Source organism: Anas platyrhynchos, chromosome 21 (assembly GCF_047663525.1).
Source record: "Anas platyrhynchos isolate ZD024472 breed Pekin duck chromosome 21, IASCAAS_PekinDuck_T2T, whole genome shotgun sequence".
Lineage (NCBI taxonomy): Eukaryota > Metazoa > Chordata > Aves > Anseriformes > Anatidae > Anas > Anas platyrhynchos.
The window spans coordinates 16,107,076-16,129,950 of record NC_092607.1 but is presented as its reverse complement, the minus strand read 5'-3'; the positions used below and the strand labels follow the sequence as shown (position 1 = coordinate 16,129,950).

At 39.8% G+C, this 22,875-nt stretch overlaps 1 protein-coding gene across 2 annotated transcripts; it reads left to right on the top strand.

Moving 5' to 3' along the window:
- The first annotated feature begins 8,112 nt into the window (after positions 1–8,112).
- Positions 8,113–22,736, top strand: YTHDF1 (YTH N6-methyladenosine RNA binding protein F1). Of its 2 annotated transcripts, none has more exons than XM_027473025.3 (5): positions 8,113–8,479; positions 8,798–8,822; positions 10,166–10,245; positions 14,474–16,077; positions 21,255–22,736. In XM_027473025.3, the coding sequence occupies exons 1-4, from the start codon at positions 8,453–8,455 to the stop codon at positions 16,046–16,048; spliced, it is 1,707 nt and encodes a 568-aa protein (XP_027328826.1). In that variant the 5' UTR covers positions 8,113–8,452; the 3' UTR covers positions 16,049–16,077; positions 21,255–22,736. The 2 variants fall into 2 exon arrangements, with proteins under 2 accessions (XP_027328826.1, XP_027328827.1); XM_027473026.3 differs by having other exon boundaries at positions 8,114–8,479; positions 14,474–16,000.
- The last annotated feature ends 139 nt before the right edge of the window (positions 22,737–22,875 follow it).

Below are 22,875 nucleotides of genomic sequence, written 5' to 3'. Positions count from 1 at the left end.
CATGCATCAAATATGCCACGATGTCACACAGGGGCGTGACAGCAGCTCACAAAGTGCTTGCAGTAATGCTGTGACTACAATAGCATCACTCTATCTTCTTCACCTTGCACTCACACATACATGCTTTGCACCTTACAATTTCCAAGAAAATGTACCATAAAATAAAAGACAATAGCAACAAGAATTTACTGAAGAGTGCTTGAATAGATCACGTTGCCCTTATGTTGGGGATAAACACTAATTCCTTTGCTACCATCACATCTTTACAACTTGAAATCTTTCTATTCCTTCACTTTCCTGTGGTCATAATTCAGAAGCAAGGACTTTAAGGTCAGTCTTGAGAGGTGCAGTTACTTGGAAATGTGGTTGTCTCTACTAACTTTCTGCCTGAGAAGATGCATGCATCTTATTCTAAACTATGTATTTGAGAAAACAAATTGCTTCTGTTAACATAAGAGCACAAGTGTTTTATGCTCATAAAATGATAAATTGGGAACTTTCTTATAAGAAGATGTCCTTTTCTTACAGGCAAGCCTATACAAATATTTTAATTAAACATTCTGTTGTTGGAACATTTTTAATTAAATACACATTTATGAAAATCCCTTGAGCAGTAGGGGGCAGTGCTTATATATGAAATTTACAGAATCTTTTAATGAGGAGGTGATTTACTTCATTTGTCCACAATGAATTTGTATGTAATTGCACATTATCTTCTGTTCTATGTATCCTCTTCTTGAAGAATGTATCCTAAAAATGCAAGATACAGACTTAAAAAACGTTCCTCTTACTGAGGCTGTTAGGGGACTATTTATGGCTTATGACAAGTTACCTGATAATAGATAAGAATTATCAGTTCTCATCTTATGACACATTTTATAAGCAATGGGTTGGTTTTTTACTGCTTCTAACTGCGTTGTGTCTAAAATTCGATCTCAGGAGGTACTGGGAATGTGGCATGCTCCTGGGTCTGCTGACTTCACAGTCACACTCACCCTTAGCAGCAGGCTGCAAAGCAGGGATGCTTTCATGGAAAGCTTAAAAAGTCTGACCACAGCACAGGGCAGCACTGCTGCACTCACCCTCGTGTTGGTGTAGAGGTGTACTCAGCTGCCAGGTCTGTTCAATTCCACTTCTCCTAGGGGGGGCCGCTGGGGTGGCTGGGGCTATGGTTCCACGTTTAGTCTATATCAAGGGCAAACTATCTCAAAATACATCACCGATATCCTCTGCCTCTATTTTAAAGATGGTGATATTGAACACAGGGCAGCTGAGTAACTTGTCAGATTTATGAGGTGCCTTGGGCAGTGTCAAGAACAAGCTTGTTTGTTTTTTTTTTCTTCTATATTGTCCTTTCCCAATCCTCCAAGCCTCTTAAAGAGGGAAACGGTGTATAAGAGTTCAGAGGAGCTGAAAGACAGCTTCTAAGTTAATTTACAAAATTTGACTGATTCTAGCAATGATGATCTTTTATTTATTTATTTATTTATTTTTGTAATTGTTAATACAGCGTTCTTTTAACATCATACAAGCTTCAAGACAGGTTTAAGGTTTTCTTTGGAGGACACTCATATAACGGATCTTGGAGGGAACATTTCACCAACAAAGGAACGCTCATAAGGACTACTGACTGTAGCAGAAGAAGTGACAAATATGATGCAGAGAGAAAAATAAGCCAGCATGCTCAAGGACGAGTGATGGGGTTTTATTTTAGCACACAAAAATTTTGAAAGCAAGTAACATTCAATAACGTGTTATATGAAATTAAGATTTTTTTTTAGCAATCTGTATATATTTTTAGTTCCTCTTCAGAGGATTAAGATGTCCTACTGAGTTTTTGAGCTTGTCTTAAAATGAAGAGCATAATGAGCTAAAGACAAACAAATGTGGAAAACAGTGAGCATCAACCAGGAGGCCAGGACAGTTCAGTGATAATGATCAACAACATCACCACCATGCCCCTGCATGAGGAAGGCATTAAATTCTACACTGCTGAGCTTGTTTTGGGGTAACTGGAAGCCCATGCCAGGCAGTGATTTGAAACACTCTAGGAAGAAATAAAATGTAAACATAATTAATCAAAAATATATTTGCTAATATCAGCCTGATTTGGAAGGAAAGCAATCAAATATAAGGGCTAGAGTATAGCTGAAGACAGGATGAGAAAGAGCCTAAAAGGGCTGAAGTGACAGGAACCCTTGGAAAAACTCCAGCTGAGTTCAGTGTCTCTAATCTTAAAGTTCTACATGTATGTAATGGGATAAAGCTGTTCTGCATGGTTTTAGCTCAAGGAAGACTATTGTGCTTTCATTGCTCAGCTAAAAGTGAATCAAAAAATCCTGAGGAAAGAGGCTTTTGTAACAGGGGAAAAACAGTGTATCAGCTGGCATTATCAAAGAAGCAAGGAGGCTGGGAGCATGGATTGAGATGCCATCGCTTGACATTGCAGCTGATCTGTAAAGGGGCAGGATATCGAGGAAACTTACAACAATTCCTGTTCCCATTTGTTCAGAACCACCCTTAACTGCTCCATGGAGACAAGCACCCATTTTTCAGAACAAAACAGGGCTCAGTTCAGACCTTGTGAGATAACTGCTTTCTGGGCTGAGGCATTAAATTAGTTGCCATAGAAGTAGGTGACTGCTTCTGTTCCTCCATTTAGGGGCTTGCTCTTCATCTTCTGGCTGCCTCTTCCTTATCCATTATCCTTGATCTCCCTTCACACTGAATGGCCAGCTGGAATCATCCTGCAGCAAAACACCTGCACTCTGCTGCTCTCCTGAGAGCTGCTGGCAATGTATTTCCTGCACCACTAAAACCTTCCAGGATGCCTGTCTGTCTGTCCAGCTGCTTTCCAGTGCAGCATTGAGGGACCACAGCAGGCTGCTTGCTGTCTGCTGACACAAACTCCAAGGCATCCATAAAACAAATCCGCTGTGGACAGGCAGCATGATCCAATTCAGTGAATGATGGCAAGGCACGGTGAAAAGTGACCGGTCACACCAGAGACAAACACAAAATCATTCCCCTAGGGCATAGCTTAAAAGTCTCGCTTTGCTTCTTCATTCAGCTCAAGGTCCTTTCTTTTGCCAAAAAAACAAGTAAAGCCACATATCTAAAGAGATCTTCTCTGCTCATCACTGTCTCCCTCGCTGTGCTTTCCACCTGATGACTGGTCATTTTTAATTCCTCACTGGACATTTCAACAATCAAGAACAAATTTAACACATTAATAACATAATAAAAGATTAATCCTTCCCTGTGTTAACAAGCATTAATTCAGGCAAGCTGAAAAATGTTGCTATGAATACACTTACAATAAGCTTACACTGCCAGAACTAATGCACAGGTAACAGATGCATGTTTTAAGTGATTTCCTAAGGATTCCAACCTTTTAATCTCCTCCCCTAATACTTTCTTTCAGCCTTAACTACCACACCATCTGATTGCCTCAAGACTTTATGTACAGTAATGGTTAGGAACAGCTCAAATGTAGCTTGCAACACTATTCATGAAAAGTGCTTAGAATCAAACGCTATTTATATACCAGCCCACAGGAACAGAACACAGTACATATCAAAAGAAAAATCTGCGCAGCACAGCAGATAGTCAAAAATCAGTAGAGGAACTGATAGTACTGGGGTTTCAAAGAAAAGCAAATTAATGTTATAGCTCCTTGGAACAAGGAGAATTAGTGTTTCTGCCACAAGTCATTATTATGTTTTGTAGGGTTTCCTAAATTCGTGATTTCAGTGTCCAGTCTATTACAAAAATATGTTATAGAAGATAGAGTGGGTTGAAAGCTGTTTAACATGTTTTCAAAAGCTGTTTGTAGAAAATAGTTGCTTTTGTGCTTTTCTAGATGGCTTTTGTAAATGGAAAAAAAAAAAAGTTTATTTTTCATGGACTTCTTTTTCTCTTTTTTTCCTCTTTAATTTTTTTTTTTTTTTTTTTTTTTTTTTTTTGCCCCTGCTTGTCTTTTGCAATGAACACAAAGATCATTGGAGGAAAAAAACAAAAAAAAAAAGGATAAAACCAGAGCTTGCCCATTATTACTTAGAGTTTTTTTTTTCCTGTTTGATTCCCACAACATTCTGAAGTCTTACAAAAATCTGTAAGAATTCAACACTGCCTCAAACTGCATGAGCTATTTTATGTTTTCAGCAGAGCCATGCCATATCCAAAGAGCAAGCAGAGGGCTTAGAGGGCTGAGCAGTAGCACAGGGATTAAAAATACAACTCAGTTTCAGGAGAAAACTGGCTGGCTAAAAACAATTCCACAATGAGCATGGAAAGCATGAATGTTAATCCTTTTCTTCCTTCTTTTCTGAGTAGGATATGCCTGGTTTTCCCAAAGATCAGCTGTTTCCCCTTCCTCTTTGTTTCTCTCTCCCCGCTTCCTATTGTTTCCTTCTTCTTTCTGACTCTTACACAGAGGAGCTTCACACTTGTGCTGTATTCCCTGGCATTCCAGGGCAGGAGGTATAGGAACAAATGATGTGTAGCCTCATCTAAACTGCATAGCATTGCTACTCCAAATTCTTCACAAACTAACACACTAACTAATAAAACTAACAAAACTTGTCAGAAGATATTGCTACCAGCTGGTGACTAATGTATGTTCCACCTTTCAGCCATTAATTACCTTTAAAGAAGCATTTGTCAGGCATTGTTATGACTTTAATAGAACACATTTTTTAATTGGTGGAAAATCAGACATTAAGGAATATGGAACATCTAATTTTCTCACTAAATTCTGCTATAGTTTGGAACATGTTTTTATGGCACAGAGATGCGCCTAGCTGCCTATTACTTGGGCAACAGGCAGAAAAGTATGTTCTTGAGCTCTTCACACTAACAATCACCTGTTTCTCCTAAGCAAATTGACTCAGAATAGGTTTGCTTTGCCCCATATCAATAATCGATAGCAAGAATGAAAGGTAAGGAAGAAAGATGACAGACCAATGTGAAAGACACCGCAGAAAGATGAAGTGAAAAATGGATGAGACAATTCAAAGAAATAAGCAAAGACTGACCTTACAAGTTAATTGAAACCACATAACAGCAACAAAGAGTTGCTGATGACAAAGAATGAGAGGGACACTTGTGATCAGTCATTGTTCAATTGAGGTCCTTGCTACAGCTTTCCAATGAAGTTGTCTTGCAGTGAACAGCACGTGATGAAGATGTCAGGTATCTGTTCACAGGACATGTTCTTTGCATAGCATTTTCCTTCTCATGTTTTCATAAATCATGCCAGTGACATGAAAAATGGGAAAGAACAGATACTACTGTGTGTGACTGCCTTTACTTTACCCTAAAGTGATGGAAATTAAAGCTGGATCCTTGCTTTGGTTACATTCCACAGGGGGTGTGGGGAGCAGAGAGGGAGATGATTCCAGCATGACAGTGCTTTTTATCTCCCTGCTCATAGCAGAAAGGGCTGCATAAGATTCCTGTAAAATCCAATTTAAGAAAAAATGATCTTCTGTAATTTACACACAAACTCTTCCAAGATTTCCAAGGGTTAACAAAGGAAGAAAAATGTATTGTTAAATATGTCTTATATGAGAAGAACATACCACTGTGTTTGTCTCAACAAAGCCAAAACAAACAAACAAAAACATGTGCTAGCCCACGGGTTACACTGTTTCTTTCCAAGAGTATTCTGAGAAGAGATAAAACAATTCAATTTAGCTGAAACCATTCTGAATATTGTGTCTTACCCATGTGCTTCAATTGAGGCTCCTTACTGGTTTGTTCCTAAAAGATTGTGTACTTCTCAATGGACAGGCAAGATCATTCTTAAAGTCACCAGGGAGAAGCAGCAATTCACACTTTCCTAATGCAAATGAGAAAAATCCCAGAAACATGGATTTAGACAAACACATGCATATATACCTGACATGCTCTGACTTTGAATCTAAAATAACAGGTATAGTCTAATAGCTTTAGTTCCCTGTACCTTAGGGTGCTGAAAGAAATACAGTTCTAACGTTCTGCCTACATACACTCATGGCTAGGATGATTCATAGTCACATAGCTGCTATATCAAGACTAGTGAACATATACAATCACATGGACTTCACAGCAGTGCCCATCACCCAAGAGTTCAGGACAAACATTTTCTACTTTCTGACAGATGTTCCACGCTCATGCCTTGCTGTTTGATTTTTTCTCACGTTTATTTCTGAAGCAATGTTCCCTGGATGGCCATTCCAGCTCACCCAGGGACTCTGAAGAGCACACACTTACTAAAGGTGGCCATAACATAAACCATTTGGCAAACAACTAAAATGAAACATGCCAATTAATACTTGCAAGCTAAGACAAAGAACTCAAAGCATCTCCCAGTGCTGAGCATTAATGTAATATTCTTATCTCTCGATGACTGATCAGAAAAAGGACAAAAAGTGGACTGTACATTTCAGATATTTTATTGGAATAACAAACACAAACTAATACTTCCTGAACTTCTGAAGACAGAGAAAACATTGGTTTTAATTATCTAAAAGAAGGGGTGGTTGCATTGTATAGTACCATTCACTTGGACTAAAATTTATCAATTTTACCCCAAAAATTAAGCATGAAAAGGTTACAAGAAAGATTTGTAATCTCTGGAACTACTTTTCGGTATGTCACTCTTAACTCTGAGCATTGTACAAGTTGGTACTGGGCCCAGTTTGGGCCTAGTTATTACCTCAAACAAGTACACAATATATTATACACATGTTGAGTACCTAATTTGGATTCAATTTTCTCTTAAATATGTTCCTAATGTTGTGTTCTGGTAACTGTAAATGGTGTATGTTTGTATTAAGCAACCTACACAAGCATTATATTCAAAGGCAAAAGAGACCTACCAAACTACATGTAAATCCCTGCAGATATTTTGATACTTTCAAGAAAAAAGTCAGGTTTCTGGACATTTATTTCCACTCTCCAGATGTCAGGAACCTATATAACACATTACAGGACAGTTTCAGTAAGACTGTTAATCAGTGAAAATTCTGTTATAACTCTTATTACTGCACCAACTTTCAAAGAAGCTAGAATTATATTCTACAAATCTCTAATACCTACTAAAATGTTTCCACTATTCCGTAGAAGTACTAAGACAAAACTTTTTGTATGTGTGTGGCTTAAGAGGCTCCCAGTCCGACAGACTCCAATCAAGCAATGATTGAACTATCACTAGTTCAATAGTTCAGTTTTTAAGTCAATAGGGCAATAAAGCCTCTCGTCATTACAAAATTATAAACAGTAAGATAGCCACATAGTGCTGAGTTCTGTCTCATCACAAAATGTTTATGATTTGTTCATCAGGACTCAGATACAAAGCGGATTATCATACAAGTTTCTGTATTATAATAAGTAATTTAACAAACATGCCTTGGGGAGGGCATGGGCTGACTTTTTGTTCTGTGCAGCACTGAAAAAATCGTTTATTGACCAAAGGGTTCTATGTGGAATCCTAAAAACTGACAAGAAGTTGCAACAGTTCTTCTTGTTATGTGTTTTACCCCTTTAGGAAAAAAATAAAAATATAAACCTATGCACAAGCAGCAGTTGCCGTAAGTTGATGACGATCCAGAACTCAAATACTAGAAGGGCACTGCTTTTATTTCACCCGATTTCTTAAGGAAACATCAGGCCACCCTGAAAGCTGCTAAAATCCAGCTTCCGCAGAAGCCAGCACCCAGCAATTGTAACCCAGCAGCCTTATTTGCCCCTGCTTCGTGCCAACACCCCTCAAAAACCACTTGTGTGCTTGGGAACCCTGTGAAACCAGCATCAGAGATGCGAACGGGGGCAACGTTTCACTCAGATTTAGCACAGTAATAGCTGGAGGGGAAATAAAATCCATTAATCTGATAAAAGAAACGGGATGGGACCAGCTGCACCAGCAGCTAGGGGGACCGTGAGGGGCTACGTGAAGGGGCGCTGAGCGACCCCGCCGCCATTTCCTCACGGCCCCAGCGGTGGGCGCGGGTGCCCGGGGGCCCTGCGCGCACTGCGCATGCGCGACAGGTGCCGCCGCGCTCTCTGCGCGCCTTCCCCCCCCCCCCCCCACCTCCCTCCCAACCCAGCCGTGCGCTCCCGGCGTGCCCCGCGCTCCGTGGGCGCTGACGTCACCGCCGCCATTGGAGTCGGCGGCTCCGGCTCCGTGGCTGCAGCGGGGCGGCGGGGGCAGGGCCCGGGGGGGGATGTGAGGGGACGGGGCCGCCGCGGCACCGTGAGGCGAGGTGAGACGAGGTGAGGCCGGGCACGGTTCGCTCCCCGCCGGCCTTTAATCCGCTCCTTCCGTCCCCTGAGGAAACGCCGAGCGCGGGCCAGCGGCCCCCGTCCCTCCCCCTCGGCCCGCGGCCGCCGCCTGAGGGGAGAGGCCCCGCCGGGCCCTGCCCGCCTCCCGCCCGCTCCCGCTGCACCACGGCGGCCCCGTGCATGAATTATGTCTGCCACCAGCGTGGACCCTCAGGTAAGACCCTCGGGAGAGGCTCTCCAGCCTCCTCGTTCCCCCCCCCCCTCTCTGGGCACGGTGCCTCGCCGCCGCCCCGGAGCGGTGGCCATGTCTTGGGGAGGCCCTGAGGCGCCTCAGCCCCAGCTCAGGCAAACCCCAGCAGCGCCTGAGCAGGCCCTCAGCCCGCCCCCCTCACCTCAGCCCTCCCCCGTCAGCCGTGGGTTTTGCAGTGACGATGTAACCGTTTGTCTAAAATTAACTTTTTTTTATTTCCCTCTCTTTTTTTTTTTTTTTTTTCTTCTCTTCTTTACTCGATCGCCTGCTGTGGCTTTGCAGAGACCGAAAGGACAGGACAACAAAGGTGAGGATCGCGCGGGGATCTTGCCGTTGGAATTGTTACTGCAAGAGTTGGGTTATTTGCATACCTGTAGGTTAGCAGGAAGGTGTTGCTGGTAGGATCTGGATAACAAAGGAAGCTGGGCCTTGCTGCAAAAATACATTGCTGCTATTCGTGTGAATTTGCTTGCATCCCACTTAATGCTACAGAATTTACCATACCAAATAAATGTGTTACTACTAAGCAGGTTTGTAATAACGATCTTAATTTTCTTAAAATAACCCAACTCCATGCAAAATTGTGAATGTAGGCCTGTTCAAGATCTTATATATAGAGATACTTTACATACTTTTGCTCATTCTGCTGTATGAATACAGTCCTGTTACTGGACTCCAGTTGACTGTGTATGTATTAGATGTCATAAGTAAGCCTACAAACCTAACTTTTTTAAATTTTAAAATTTCTTAACTGCTGGAAATACTAGTCTTTTTGTAATAATACCTATTCTTCATTTGAAATTTAACTTCAAAAACAAGTTGTTCAAGAAAATGCATTGATTTGTGCTACGATTGCTAATAAGTGTGTAAATGTTAAGGTTTTGAAACTAGCCATGTCTTTCATAAGTGCTTTTAAATTGATCTTAACATGCCTTAAAAACCCAGCTGCCTCTACTCACAAGAAATTTGACACTATTTCCTATGTTTGTATACACTCTTTTGCCTCCACTCTCCTTGGCAAACTTTGTGGAAATACTCTTATAAATTCTCAAACTTACTTGCTAAACACGGTGTTTTGTGTAGTTTTAGTTTAGTTTAGCTGTTCTGTGAAGTAGTAGCTGTAAGTAGGTGTTTGATTAAGGCAAGTATCTGTAACTTATGCATTTAAAAGATGAGACTTAAATTTTGCCTGAAAATGGCAGAATATCAGGGCACTGAGCAGTCATTATTTTATAATTAAATGTAACCTCATCTGATTTCATTTAAGCCAACTTAAATTGGAAGTTACACATGCTGGGAAAGCTGTGAATTAGTTTGAGTTCTAATTATGTACCAGAACACCTGTTGTTGTTATCTATGTTTTTCACAAACTTTTTGTGAAGAACTATTATTTCTCAGTTCAGAGGTAGTTTGCAGGGGCTGTCTGTTAGGAAACCTTCAGGAAAGCTTGGCTTACTAAACTTGCTCAAGTTTAGTTTTGTAAGCAGTAATACAAAGACAAACAGTGGGGACAAAAGTCATTCCTTTAAGATTCTTCATGCTGTGAAGAAGTATGGCTGTTCATAAAATAACACGAAATGAAGCAGTTTACTGGGTTGTTTCCTTGCTGCTAAGCAGTATTATAATGTGTTGTAATTTTTTTTCCCCTAGTACAAAATGGTTCGTTACATCAGAAGGATACAGTTCATGACAACGATTTTGAACCTTACCTTTCTGGGCAGTCAAATCAGGTTAGTGTATTTTTAACCTTTTTTTTTTTCTTGGGCATGTTGTTGGCACTCAATTCATAGGATGTGTTAAGAGAGCAAATTCCTTAAATAGAAACGGAAAAAGAAGTGACTGACATATAGTGTTACTTCGTAATACAAGTGCTTGTGCTCACCCAACTAATGCTACTGTGCATGTCCAGATGGCCACAAGTGAAAATGAAGTTAATGCTCCAACTAGTGTCTGCTGATTGCTCCTCAAATTGCAGGTTATTGACATAGCTGAGCTGTGACAGACTACTGAGTCTTGAAGTTATCTGAAAGATGAGTTGCGTGGGAGAGTCTAGAGGTTCTGCTTTTAGGATCTCCTGATTTGTATTTTTAAATAATCCTGGAGATTGCCCTAGTGGAAATATGGATATTGCTTTTGAGAAAAGATTGCAGAGAGATCCTGCTTGTTTTATACACTTGAGCAAATATTGCTCTTTTGTGTCCTCTGAAATATTTTAAGACTTAGATATGTATTCTCTTAAGAATAAGGCACTGTAATGCAAACGCTGAATATAACTTAGTTCAATATGATGTACATTAAATCAACATCCAGGACTTAAATAGCATTGCAATTGAAAATTTTCTAATACAAGTAATTTTGGACTTAAAATGCAAAGTTTTTAAAGAGAACAAAATGTTTATAAACTGGAGATGCAAAAAGTTTTGTCACACAAAAATCTGCTTTGGTAAGAGGGAGGCATGGCAGAGGTATGTTACTTCTTGGCAGAAAGGGTAAGTGGTAGGTTTTAAAAAGTAAATCTGTAATTCAGCCTGAAGCTGATAAATGCCACTGTTTATACTGGTGACATCACTGAACTTGCTGGCAAAGGAACATTCACCTGCATGCTTAAAAAAAGGAAGAGGATGAAAGAAAACGTGTAATGTGCTGTTCTGTTTCATTTGAGGAAATTGTGATTTCATCTTGAACACTGAAGCAAACGACTTCAGTTCTAGTGCTGCCTACTGGGTAGCTTCAAGGTGCATTAAGCCTTGTGTTAGGGCAGCCAGAGAGAAGAAACTGTTACAGGTTTTAGATCTTGCAGCTTTCTGAAGCTGCTAACTGTAGCACAGCGTAGATATTGCTGAGCTTGCTTCCATCCTGGAAGCCATCTAGATACACCTCTGTGGAAGTTGGGACAAATGCATTTAGGACAATGTGGGTTGTCTTAGCTCTGCACTGTGTGGACTACCTGGTGTGCAGGTTTGGTGTGCAACATAGGCACATGGTCCAGACTTGCACAAAGTTAAAATCATTCAAGAAGAAGCACGTTCTCTTCTCTGGAGCTGTATTGAAGAATGAATGAAGCACATTCTCTCATGCTCTGGCAGGTATAAAGGCACGACATTTGTGGAAAAAATGAAGTGAAACTTTTTTTGTGCAAAATTAGTTTTGAAAGAGATCAAGGTCGTATCCTTTCTCAGATTTCTTGAAATCCCACTTCGTTACGTTTGTATGTAGTTCTTACTTACTTAAAAACAAGATGTCTTGTAACATGAATTGTACTGAGCATTAAGCTCCACATAGGAAAAAAATCAAAGACTCTCTATTACAGTTAATTTCTAGGAAATATATCTCTATATTTTTCTAGCTCTTAACAATCTCAGTTATTAGGTTTAAAATGGAAAAATTACTATGACATAGAACGTCTGTAATTCTAATAGAGTCTAGGTCCATTAAAGCATAGCTACATTGACTGGTACTTATGCTCTGACAAGAAGTTGGCATGCTGCAGGAACCAGTTGTGTAGGTGGTCTTACAGTTCTAACTGGAAAGTGGCAGTAGCATTAACTAGGACTGAGATTTTTGTACAGGACAGCCATGTTTCTGAACAAAGTCTTATCTAGTTATTTACTCAGACTAATTCAGCCCTTTTAATTGCTGTAAAATACAATTAACGTACCAAAAAGACTCAAAACTGAATTCTTTCTTAAAAATACTTTAAAAATTAAACATTCTCCTGACACAAATGTGTATTTGATGTTCAAGTTCAAATGTAGGTTGATAATACTGTGTTAAAGTTAATACTTTAAATAAAATTACAAATTAGTCTTTTCAATGAGTACTAAGCATGTTACCTAATTAAATAAAATGGAATTGTCCTCCATCTTTCTGTTGGAAACTGCACCTCATTAGGGATGCCTTTTTCTTTCCACAGAAATGTCCAGTATCCAAATAGCAGCAGTTAATGCAGAAAAAATTCAAGGTGTGATAACTATTATTAACTACACTAAAAGTACCTTTTAAGTGAGAAGGTACCTGAGTGTCTGATACTCAGATACAAAGCTATGCTCAAAGCAAGGAAGGCATCCCCCATGTACTGTCAGCCAGAACCAAAAGATTTTTTGTAAGTGACAGGGTATTTATTACTAGCAGTGTGAGTACTTCAGGAGGAAGGATTTCTTTCCTAATTAATTCAGTGTTGTTTTTTTTTATAACAGGAAGGGTGCAGATAGTTCCAGGATAAATGTGTTGAATGCATGTGCCACTGCTGCAGTGAAGGATTTCTGTCAGGGCTGCTCATACATGCCCTGGCATAAAGCCAGTTGAAGTAGATCGAATGCTTTGTAAAGATGTCTGCTGAAACTTTCCCTTAATCTTGTTAGAATCCTTGTGGAAACTTTGCAGGCTGCTTACAGGAGGTGACAGTGTCAGGGATTGTCTAGAATCTTCAGCAGAAATATTTTAGAATAAAACACCTGCCTTCTTTAGATCTATTCTTACTGCTCTTAAGAAGTTCTTTATCTGTGGAATATGAAAAGTATCTCCTAAGAACAACTTATGTCTCCTCCTCCCTCCAACAACATATGTTTCTACTTTTTTCTGATATTAATAACTGAAGAAGTAATACATTAATATCAATCACAATTTAAAGTCTCCCAGGAAAAAAAAATCATGACAACTATTGATTCATCTGGTTTGGGAATCTTAGAAAATGTAATGTGTTTTAAAGGATCTTGAAGTGGGAAGGTAGATAATATTCCTCTTGTTAATGATGGATATAATTTGCACATAATGGGAGCATGAGCAGTGGCAGCAATGATGTCTTTTGAATCAGTAGCATTGGATTCAGGCTGAAATCTCAGCAGTGCTTGCAGTAGTGTATGTAAGTCTTGGTGGCATTTTATGATACCATTCTTTATACAGAAAATAAGGGTACTACTTTGGGTGTCATGAGAAGTCAAAAAATGAGGAATAAAACTGACTCTTTAATTTATCGATTGGGTATTATGCTCATCTACAGCAAGGAGTCTTTTTGCTTCATTTTCTGGATAATCTAAGAAATAATTGTATGTTGGGGAAAAATGGAGGAAGCTTCTGAATCTGGACTAAAAAATAGGAGGGAGAAAGGGAGGAAAAGCTAGAAATTTGGAGAAGGATTTGCTTGTTTATAACAAGTCAGTCTTTTATTTCATAGAGTGGAAAGGTGGCCTGTTTGGAAGTACAGTGAAGAAGTCTTGCCCACTTGTAACTTTACTACTGAGGGAGGAAGAGACTTTCAGAAACAGTTTGATAGGGTTTGTCACAAACACTGGATGGCTTACTGGAATATGTCACGTGCTGTATATGTATGTAGTTGTCTCTAGCACATCATCTTCATTTCAGTTTATAGTCATTAGGTCTACTTAAATCAAACTTGGCACACCTTTTAAAATGCGATCTCACTCTGATCCGTTGTGTGTCAGAAGTAGCCTTTGCATGTTTTACTGCTTCAGGTATGGTTTCTTGTTAGGAACTGTTGGCTCTTCAAAATAATCCCGTAATAAGGACTGTAACTGTATTTTCTGTATGCTGCATATGAAAGCAATTTAATCTAAAACTTCTCCCATGCAGCTCTTTCTGGTAATCAAGATAGACTAAATATCCTTAATGCTGTGAGACACAAAATGTATTGGTACATAAGTTTCTTGAAGTATTTTGGAGTATTGGCAGGATAAGTAGTCCTAGAAGAGGCCGCAAAAGACCCCATAATAGTGTAACCAAGCTTATACAATTTCAGGTAATAACATCATTGTGAAAAATAGCACTGGAGCATATTGTCAATGTCCAGATACTGACTCTCGGAGTATGAACCGAAATCTTTAATTAGAAGTTAATTAACTTGTCCCTATTGTTCTTTTTCTGCTTGGTGATGTACAATGTTGTGGCTATTTATAAACCAAGTTTTAGATATCTGAAGTTACCTTTTTTTTCCTTTAACAGAACAGTAGCTATCCATCAATGACTGATCCTTATCTGTCCAGTTATTATCCACCATCGATTGGGTTTCCCTACTCTCTCAGTGAAGCACCATGGTCTACGGGAGGAGATCCTCCAATCCCATATCTTACCACCTATGGACAGCTCAGTAACGGAGATCATCATTTTATGCATGATGCTGTTTTTGGACAGCCTGGGGGTCTGGGAAATAATATCTATCAACACCGTTTTAACTTTTTCCCTGAAAATCCTGCCTTCTCAGCTTGGGGAACAAGTGGATCCCAAGGACAGCAGACTCAAAGCTCAGCATATGGGAGCAGTTACAGCTACCCGCCTAGTTCACTGGGTGGTACCATCGTGGACGGGCAAACAGGATTTCATAATGACACGTTAAATAAAGCTCCCGGAATGAACAGCATTGAACAGGGAATGGTTGGACTTAAGATCGGCGGAGATGTTACAACTTCTGCTGTGAAAACAGTAGGTTCTGTTGTCAACAGTGCTGGGATGACAGGTGCTCTCTCTGGTAACGGTGGATCTAATGTAAACTTGCCAGTATCTAAACCAACCTCGTGGGCTGCTATAGCTAGCAAGCCCGCAAAACCACAGCCTAAAATGAAAACAAAAACTGGACCTGTGATCGGAGGAGCGTTGCCTCCTCCGCCTATAAAGCATAATATGGACATAGGTACTTGGGACAATAAGGGCCCTGTGGCAAAAGTTCCTGCCCCCCAACAGATACCTTCTCCTCAGTCTGTTCCACAGCCACAGCAACAAATTGTTCAGCCTGTTCCAGCTCAGCCTCCTCCATTGACTCAACCACAGTATCAGAGCCCTCAGCAGCCGCCCCAAAATCGCTGGGTAGCGCCTCGCAACAGAAATGCAGCTTTTGGCCAAAGTGGAGGAACTGGTAACGACAGCAACTCAGCTGGCAGCACCCAGCCTAACCCTGTGCCGAGTGGCGAGTCCCATCCTGTTCTGGAAAAACTGAAAGCTGCTCACAGCTATAACCCTAAAGATTTTGAATGGAACCTTAAAAATGGACGTGTGTTCATAATAAAGAGTTATTCTGAGGATGATATTCATCGTTCCATTAAATATTCTATTTGGTGTAGTACGGAGCACGGCAACAAACGGCTGGACAGTGCTTTTCGGTCCATGAATAGTAAGGGCCCGGTCTACTTGCTATTCAGTGTCAATGGTAGTGGACACTTCTGTGGAGTTGCGGAGATGAAATCACCTGTGGACTATGGCACCAGTGCAGGTGTCTGGTCTCAGGACAAGTGGAAGGGGAAGTTTGATGTCAAGTGGATCTTTGTGAAGGATGTGCCCAACAACCAGCTGCGACACATCAGGCTGGAGAACAATGACAACAAACCTGTTACAAACTCCCGTGACACACAGGAGGTGCCCTTAGAAAAAGCAAAACAAGTGCTTAAAATTATTGCTACTTACAAGCACACGACCTCCATCTTTGATGACTTTTCTCATTATGAAAAGCGCCAAGAAGAGGAGGAGGTGGTGCGGAAGGTAAACTTATTAAAAAATTTATTTTATACACAGATATGGGGAAAATGAAATGTGAAGGCTGCTTTGGTGGAAAAAATGTAAGTAGGAATTCAAAATGTTTTTCATACATCTCAAACTGGTGATTTTATTTGTGTTTGACAACACCGAAAACAAACTGATGCTTATTTGTCTGTGACATGATTTCATAGCAAATGCGTTTCAGAACAAAAGGTCAAGCAGTGATGCAGGTAAAGGACGTCAATGTCCATTTTTTCAGTTATTTTTATCTTAAAATGGTTAATAGATTAGAAGCTAGTTTCTGTTTGAGTGCAGTTCTGTCAAAGGTGGCCACACAAGCCCTTTGCCTTACAGATAAGAGGTGTTTTAACACTGATTGTAACCAATCTATCAAAATTGGTATCTATTGTGGCATTTGAAGTTTGGATATTATCTCTGAGAGCAAGAAGAGTCTGGCCTTATGTTGCTTGTTCAGTTGATCTCTGGAAAAGGAGTTGCATAAAATTGCTGGAGTAGTGCTAGAAAGGTTTCTGCTGCTGAAGTCACGTGTATTATTTGGGTAATTAAAGGCTTTCGGTTCCCAGGTCTAATCTGTCTACTAATTCTTGAAAAGAAGTCTTGAGTGAGGATGTATGAAAAACAGGGGCAGTAACTGGGAAAGTGTGGTGAACCTTTTATGGCCCCAGAGAGTCAGCTGTCCTATGACCTCAGCTTCAGGAATGCCTTTCTCCAGTTAGGCAGCCTGGAAGTAAAGGACTGACAAAGTAATAGGTGTTGGGACAAAATAATAGTGTAGTTACTAGTTATGTAGTGCTTGAAGCTGTTTGATATTGTTTCATATGCCTCTTTTGTATGGCTTTTGTAATAAAGCATGGGTTTGACAGGCTGGTTTAATGCAGCTCACTTGCTTCAAAATCTTCTTGAAGCAAAACCCAACAAGAGAATATGTATTGCTGGGTCTGAAATCGAAGTTGCTGTTTTAAAGGTTTTATTGGCATTTTAAAATAGCTTTAAATTGTATTCATAGAATGTACCCTTCAGTTGAGAGAGTGGAGATGAATGTATCAAGAACTTTGAGCTCAACCTTTTCTAGCCATCTGATACAACATGCCTGGCATATTTCAGCACAGCAGGGAAGGAGAGCTTAAGATTTGAAGTTTTTCTTCTGTGCTCTCCACAGGGTTCCACAAGCTGAAACCTGAAAGCCGTAACCTCAACACTTCGTTTGTTCTGTAGACAATTAGCAATTTGATATTTCATGCAATGTGTATGTCAAAGAGCTGTTCCCATATGTGGGAGAGAATCCTTAAATGATCATAGAATGGTTGGGGTTGGAAGTGGCCTTTAAAGATACCTGGTTTCAACCCCGTGTCCCATGGCAGGGACCCCTTTGGGCAGCGTGGGCCAGAGCCTCACCACCCTCAGAGGGAAGAATTTCTAACTTGTGTCTCCTCTAAATCTCTTTTAGTTCAGAGCCATTGCCCCTTGTCTTGTCACAACGACCTCCCCTTATCAGGGAGTGTGGTCTCTTATTCCAGACAATAAAAATTGTTGAGGAAAGTTGATCCCCACCCTCCACCCCCTTGAATAAATGGATTTTAGAAGTCCAGTTGATTACTAGAAGAGCTTCTTTGCAGGATATACACACAATTAAACTTATTGTTGTGAAGTTCCTGCTATTGAAGTTGAATCCTCCCTAGGATGCCAAAATTATCCTTCCTATGTGAATTTTTGAAGAATCTTATTACCAGTTAAGGTAACCCTTATGGCTCAAACAGCTTTTTCAAATGCTTGTTTGCATACGTACCGTCTTAATTGGTTTGCAAGTCGCCATGGTTTTAATTGGTCATACTCTGTTCAGCTGTAAAATTGATGAGCATTTGTGCTTCTGTTTCATCACTGTCGTGATTACAAAAGGCTAAAATTCTTAATCTCTTAATAGAGAGCTTGAACACTTCATTTATATACAAATGTTTAGAAGGGAAGAAAAACTTACTGTAATGTATTTAATGCGAGCCACTGGCGTTTCAGGGTTTGGGTTTTTTTGATATTCATGGTTTGTTGCTAGCCACTGTTTCCTGAAGTAAATAAGGGGTGCAGCGTAAAGCTGCAGTGTGTGCTCTCTGAGTTTAACCCATCTAGGAACATCTGTGTTCCTTGAAATCCTCAAATGAGGATTAGTTGGGTGTAATGTAATGCTGGGTGAAAATCACTGAAGTGCCAAAGCAGCACTGCTGGTCATGCTGATGAACGCAGGCTGTGTCGTGTAGATCGAAGCCATGGTAGATGTGCTCATGCTGGCGTGCAAGTCCAGCTTCCGATTTGCCATAGTAATAAGCTGTTTTCTCCCAGTCTGATCTGGCACCTGATAAATGAGAAAGCCAAAGCAGAAGTGGTACGAAGCTTCTTCTGGCCCCTGCTTGTTTTCTCAGTCAGTTCGCTAGGCCACTACAACATGCCTGTGTCCACATGGAGCAACTTCCCTGGTCAGAGCTCATGTTCTTAAAATGCAAAGTTGCAACACATGAGAAAAGCTTTAAAAAGAAAATCCAGTATGATGTAGTCATAATAACACTCCCTAGAAACAAGCCTGCATAGTCTTTACAAAATTGTCTTGCAAAGTAAAACAGTGTGTAAAGAACACAAACTTATTGCAGATTTTTGTATAGTCACTGGCAACTCATGGTAGGACAGGGTGGATTGAGTGTAAAATGCAGCCATTCGTCCTCCTGGTATTGTGCTAGGGCTGCTGTGCTCTCGCCTCTGATCTGTGTCATGGCAGTCAGCTAGTCCAAGGTCTGTACCTTCCTGTCGTGTTGGAAGGGCTGAGTAGCTTTATCCCAGAAAGTTATTGCATTGACAGCTTAGCATTTCTTCTTTTGGGTGTATATACTGTAAAGCGTTAGCCAGTGCACAACAGAAATAATCCTTGTCTTCTAGCATTGTGTAAAGATTTCCTTTCAGTATGCTTTCTGTGAACGTGTCCGTTGACACAGAACTTTTAGGGATGGAATACCGTCCTTCTGCCAAAACTAGTTAAAAACATTGTTATTTTACAATTGATGCTAATTGTTTCCTGCCACACAAATCATGAATGCTTTCACCCAACTGACCTTAACAAGCACAGCTTAGCAGGAAGATTGCCAGCTACTATATACTGGGGTGCAGGGAGCAGAAGTTTGACAGTGAAGGGTGTCTCCAGAACAGAACTTACCGCAAGGTTGGTGAAAACCAGTCTTCCCTGTGCCTGATGACTGCACGTACTAAAGTCACCAGTGAGAAGCAGCGTGCAACAGGAGCTCCCTGGTGAGAGATCAGAGAATTCTCCTGGAGAAGAGAAATTACGAAGGCTCCGAATGGATCTTAGGAGCCAAACAGAACAAAACTTTTTAGTAACTTACAAAGTTGCTTGTACTTGCTTGCAGTAGTGCCAAATAGCAATGCAGGAGAGAACTTGAGTTAGATCTTCAGAGATCTTCCAAAAAGCAGCAATATTCAAGAGCATGAAGAAGTGTTGCATCAGGCTCCTCCCTGTCAATCTATATGGATTCAGACATTTTTAAAAAGGAAGACTCAGAGTAGCCCCTGAGAGGGGAAAAAAAAGAGCAGCAAGGTAGGAAGAACTGCTTAATAAATTTGTTCAATAGATAGTTATCTGTGAAATTGTAAAGCCTGAGCTGAGTGTCTGAGTAGTCTGTGAGAGTGAAAGACTTCTTTAGAATTAGAATTCTAAGAGTTACTGGATAGATACCCCAAAAAAGTTGCCAGATATGACAATGGGAATGGTCTATTGGGCAATGAGGTATAGTAAAGGTTATTTGCCACCTTAGAAATTGAGGTGGGATAGAACTGCTTTTATGGAAGTCTGAAAATGGGATTGATTTGGTTCAGTTTTAAATTCTCTTTCCAACCACCTGTTGTTTGAGATGACAGGCAGCAATCAGTTCTTTTCATCAAGAACATGCCACACGGTTTGTTTTGCTGATTTGGTAAAACAACTTTCCTAAGGTCTTAAATCATAGCTTAAGAACTTATTCAAGATTTTAGCTTTTTTTTTTTTTTTTTTTGAAATTGAAGTATTATTCTGCCTGGGTACAGAAACCAGTATATTCCACTTATAAACATAATAGGAATCGTATTGACTACTTAGCTGGTCACAGCAAAAAATCAGAAATTTCTTTAAGGACTGGCACATTTGCAAATAATATTTACACTGCAACAAGCAATTTGGAGGTAAACTTTATACAGAAAGATTCCACAGAACAAGTAAAATGAAAACTGGGAGTTGACACTTGTTTATGCTTAGGTAGTTTCACAGTAGTTTGTCTTGGCCTAGGATTTGGTGCTATATCTATGTATTTAAGTACAGTACACAAAGTAGAGTCTTTACATGCTTGTTTTGGAGTTTGCAGTCTATTTTAAGCACCAGTAGGATGACGCAGAAAGCAGTGAGACTGCACCTTTTCTGTTCATTCTGTATGGGGTCTTAGCTGGAAAAACGCACTTGCTTCAAAATACAGCAGCTTGTTTTATCCAGGTTTTCTTGCAGTCATTCTGGTGTTCTGCACCTTCAGGGGCTCCTGAAGCAATTATTGAAGGTGTCCTCCCTACTTGCTGCTGGGAGAACACAAATAGCTAGATGAAGACTTAAAATAATTGAGGGATTCCTGCAGATACCCATTAGATTATCTGTTTTCTGTATTTGTGGCTGGCAGAAACTTTTGAGACTTCAGACAGCTGCTGACTTCTGTACCAGAATGTTTTCGTAAATTTTTGGGTTGCTCTGTCTAGCTGTGCTGTTTTTTATCAGACCATGCAAAAACATGCATCTTTTCTTCTACAAAATGATTTTTTCCCTAATTTATCAAGTATTTTACGGTGCTTCCCAGAATAGCTGAACAAGTTAAAAGACTGAGGAACAGAATTTCTATAGAGATCAAATCCTGGTCGTATTAAATATGACTAAACTCTTAAGTTCAGTCTTAACTCTTAAATGCTTCAAAATTATACTGGTTCTGTGGAGTTCATTAATCTACCTGCCTCCTTTTTGTTCCACTTGAAGCTGCACTTTAAATTCTTACCAAATCCTTGGGTTTGTCAGGTATATACAATACATTTATAAAATGTAGTGGCATTTTTTGTGACAAAGCATGTCATTGTCTGGGATCACATCAGTGCTGTTATACTACTGAAAATGCTTTTCCTTGTTCATTTCACTGAAATCTTTAACTATTTTCAACTTCTTTTCTCTTTGCAGGAACGTCAGAATCGAAACAAACAATAAGAATATACGTATACAGTTTGATATATATACTAGAACTGATATTAAATTCGACTGAGAAACGAAATTTATGAATTCTGGTGCTTTATCGTGGCATCAGGATAAATTAAAGCTTTCAGCTCCAATATATCTTCTCGTGCAGGGGAAATTAAGTTGTTGCATCTTTGTAGTTTATTTTTGCCCAAGTGGATCTGCATTAATTTGTATCTTTTTTCTATGTAAAATTCTGTAGAAATCATTAATAAAGGTGTGTCTCTTTTTATTTTTTTAAGTTGGTAAACAGTTATATTAACCTAATGTGGACCTATACACGAGCATACTAAAGTGTCAGTGCTTCCCAAAGACTTCATTTTGGCACAAATTATGTTCCTAGCCAGATATAGAGATTATGGAGAATACATGACAAATCTTCCTTTATCCTCTTCCCAACCCGTGTTTCTTCATGGCAAATGTAAGAAACCATGCATTGATTTTTGTCATTTAAAAAGCAAAACAAAACTAAGATACTGCACTTCGGAATTTTGAAATGAGAAATCTAAATTTCAGATCACTTTGTGCAGCTGCTACGCCTCTTTATTTATCTGTACAATTACACTTTTAAAATTGCTAATGCGCCATTGTTGTTTTTTTCTGTCTAGTAGAAGATCAAATTGTCAGTGAAGCTGTTTCTCTGGAAAATATTTCCCTTTCACATTCTGTTAACCAGTGCTTCAGTGTGCATTCGTTATACCATATCCTGCCGAGGGTGAGCGAGATGCTTTCTCTCAGCCATAATTCTGCTTTATGGTTTTTGTAGCTTAATAATTAATAATGTGATGCTATCAACATTGCAGGGGTTTTGGACAATGTGTTTAAACCTGTTTCAGCTTCAGGTGTTATTAGTTAATTGCAGATCATTTTTAATCCTTCCCTTCATTACTCCCTCCCACCCCCCCCGAGTCCTAATGCCATTTAAAGTTTTTATACCAATAATGCTGAGCTTTAACGTAGGAACTAATAGTATGGATAATATGATGGATTATGCCTCAGATGTTTAAAATTGACAGTGTGTATGTCTAACTTTTTTCTGTTGGATGAGTAAAAAAACCTGTTTTAAGAAACTGAATTTGCTGTCATGTTTTTGTGGAGTGAGGGGACCGTCGGAGAACCTGTCACCAACTGGAGTTCCAATTAAGCATGGAAATGGTGCTCATGTCCGCTGCTCTAGCACACTGAATCTGCACGTGTTTATTGTAGAGGATCTTTTACTATATTAGAAAGCAAGTATCTTCTGAATACTATTTACTCCAAAAGGACCTCCAATTTAAATAAAGTTTAATCTGTATCATTTAGACTTGTATTTAGAACATATAACTCTGTCTCTGGACTGTTACTGCCTGTAAGGGGTAATGGACAGCATCGGATTAACTTTTTCCTCTAGGAGAATACAAGCCTTAATAAACAATACATATTTAGCAAGCCTGATGTCATTTTCGTTTTTTCCCTACTTTCAGTTGTTTTTCTATGTTAAAACAGCCCATTATGCAAGCTCACGAATTGGATCTAATTGGAGAAGTGTTTTGCTCATAATAACTTGGCTGTTCGCTACCAGCGTGCT

What these genes read in the sequence shown, in the direction of transcription:
- YTHDF1 (XM_027473025.3), top strand. Translation starts at nt 8,453, where the DNA reads ATGTCTGCCACCAGCGTGGACCCTCAG. An exon ending in GAAAGGACAGGACAACAAAG is followed by an intron (nt 8,823 to 10,165) that starts GTGAGGATCGCG and finishes TTTTTCCCCTAG; the next exon opens with TACAAAATGGTTCGTTACAT. An exon ending in TTTCTGGGCAGTCAAATCAG is followed by an intron (nt 10,246 to 14,473) that starts GTTAGTGTATTT and finishes TTCCTTTAACAG; the next exon opens with AACAGTAGCTATCCATCAAT.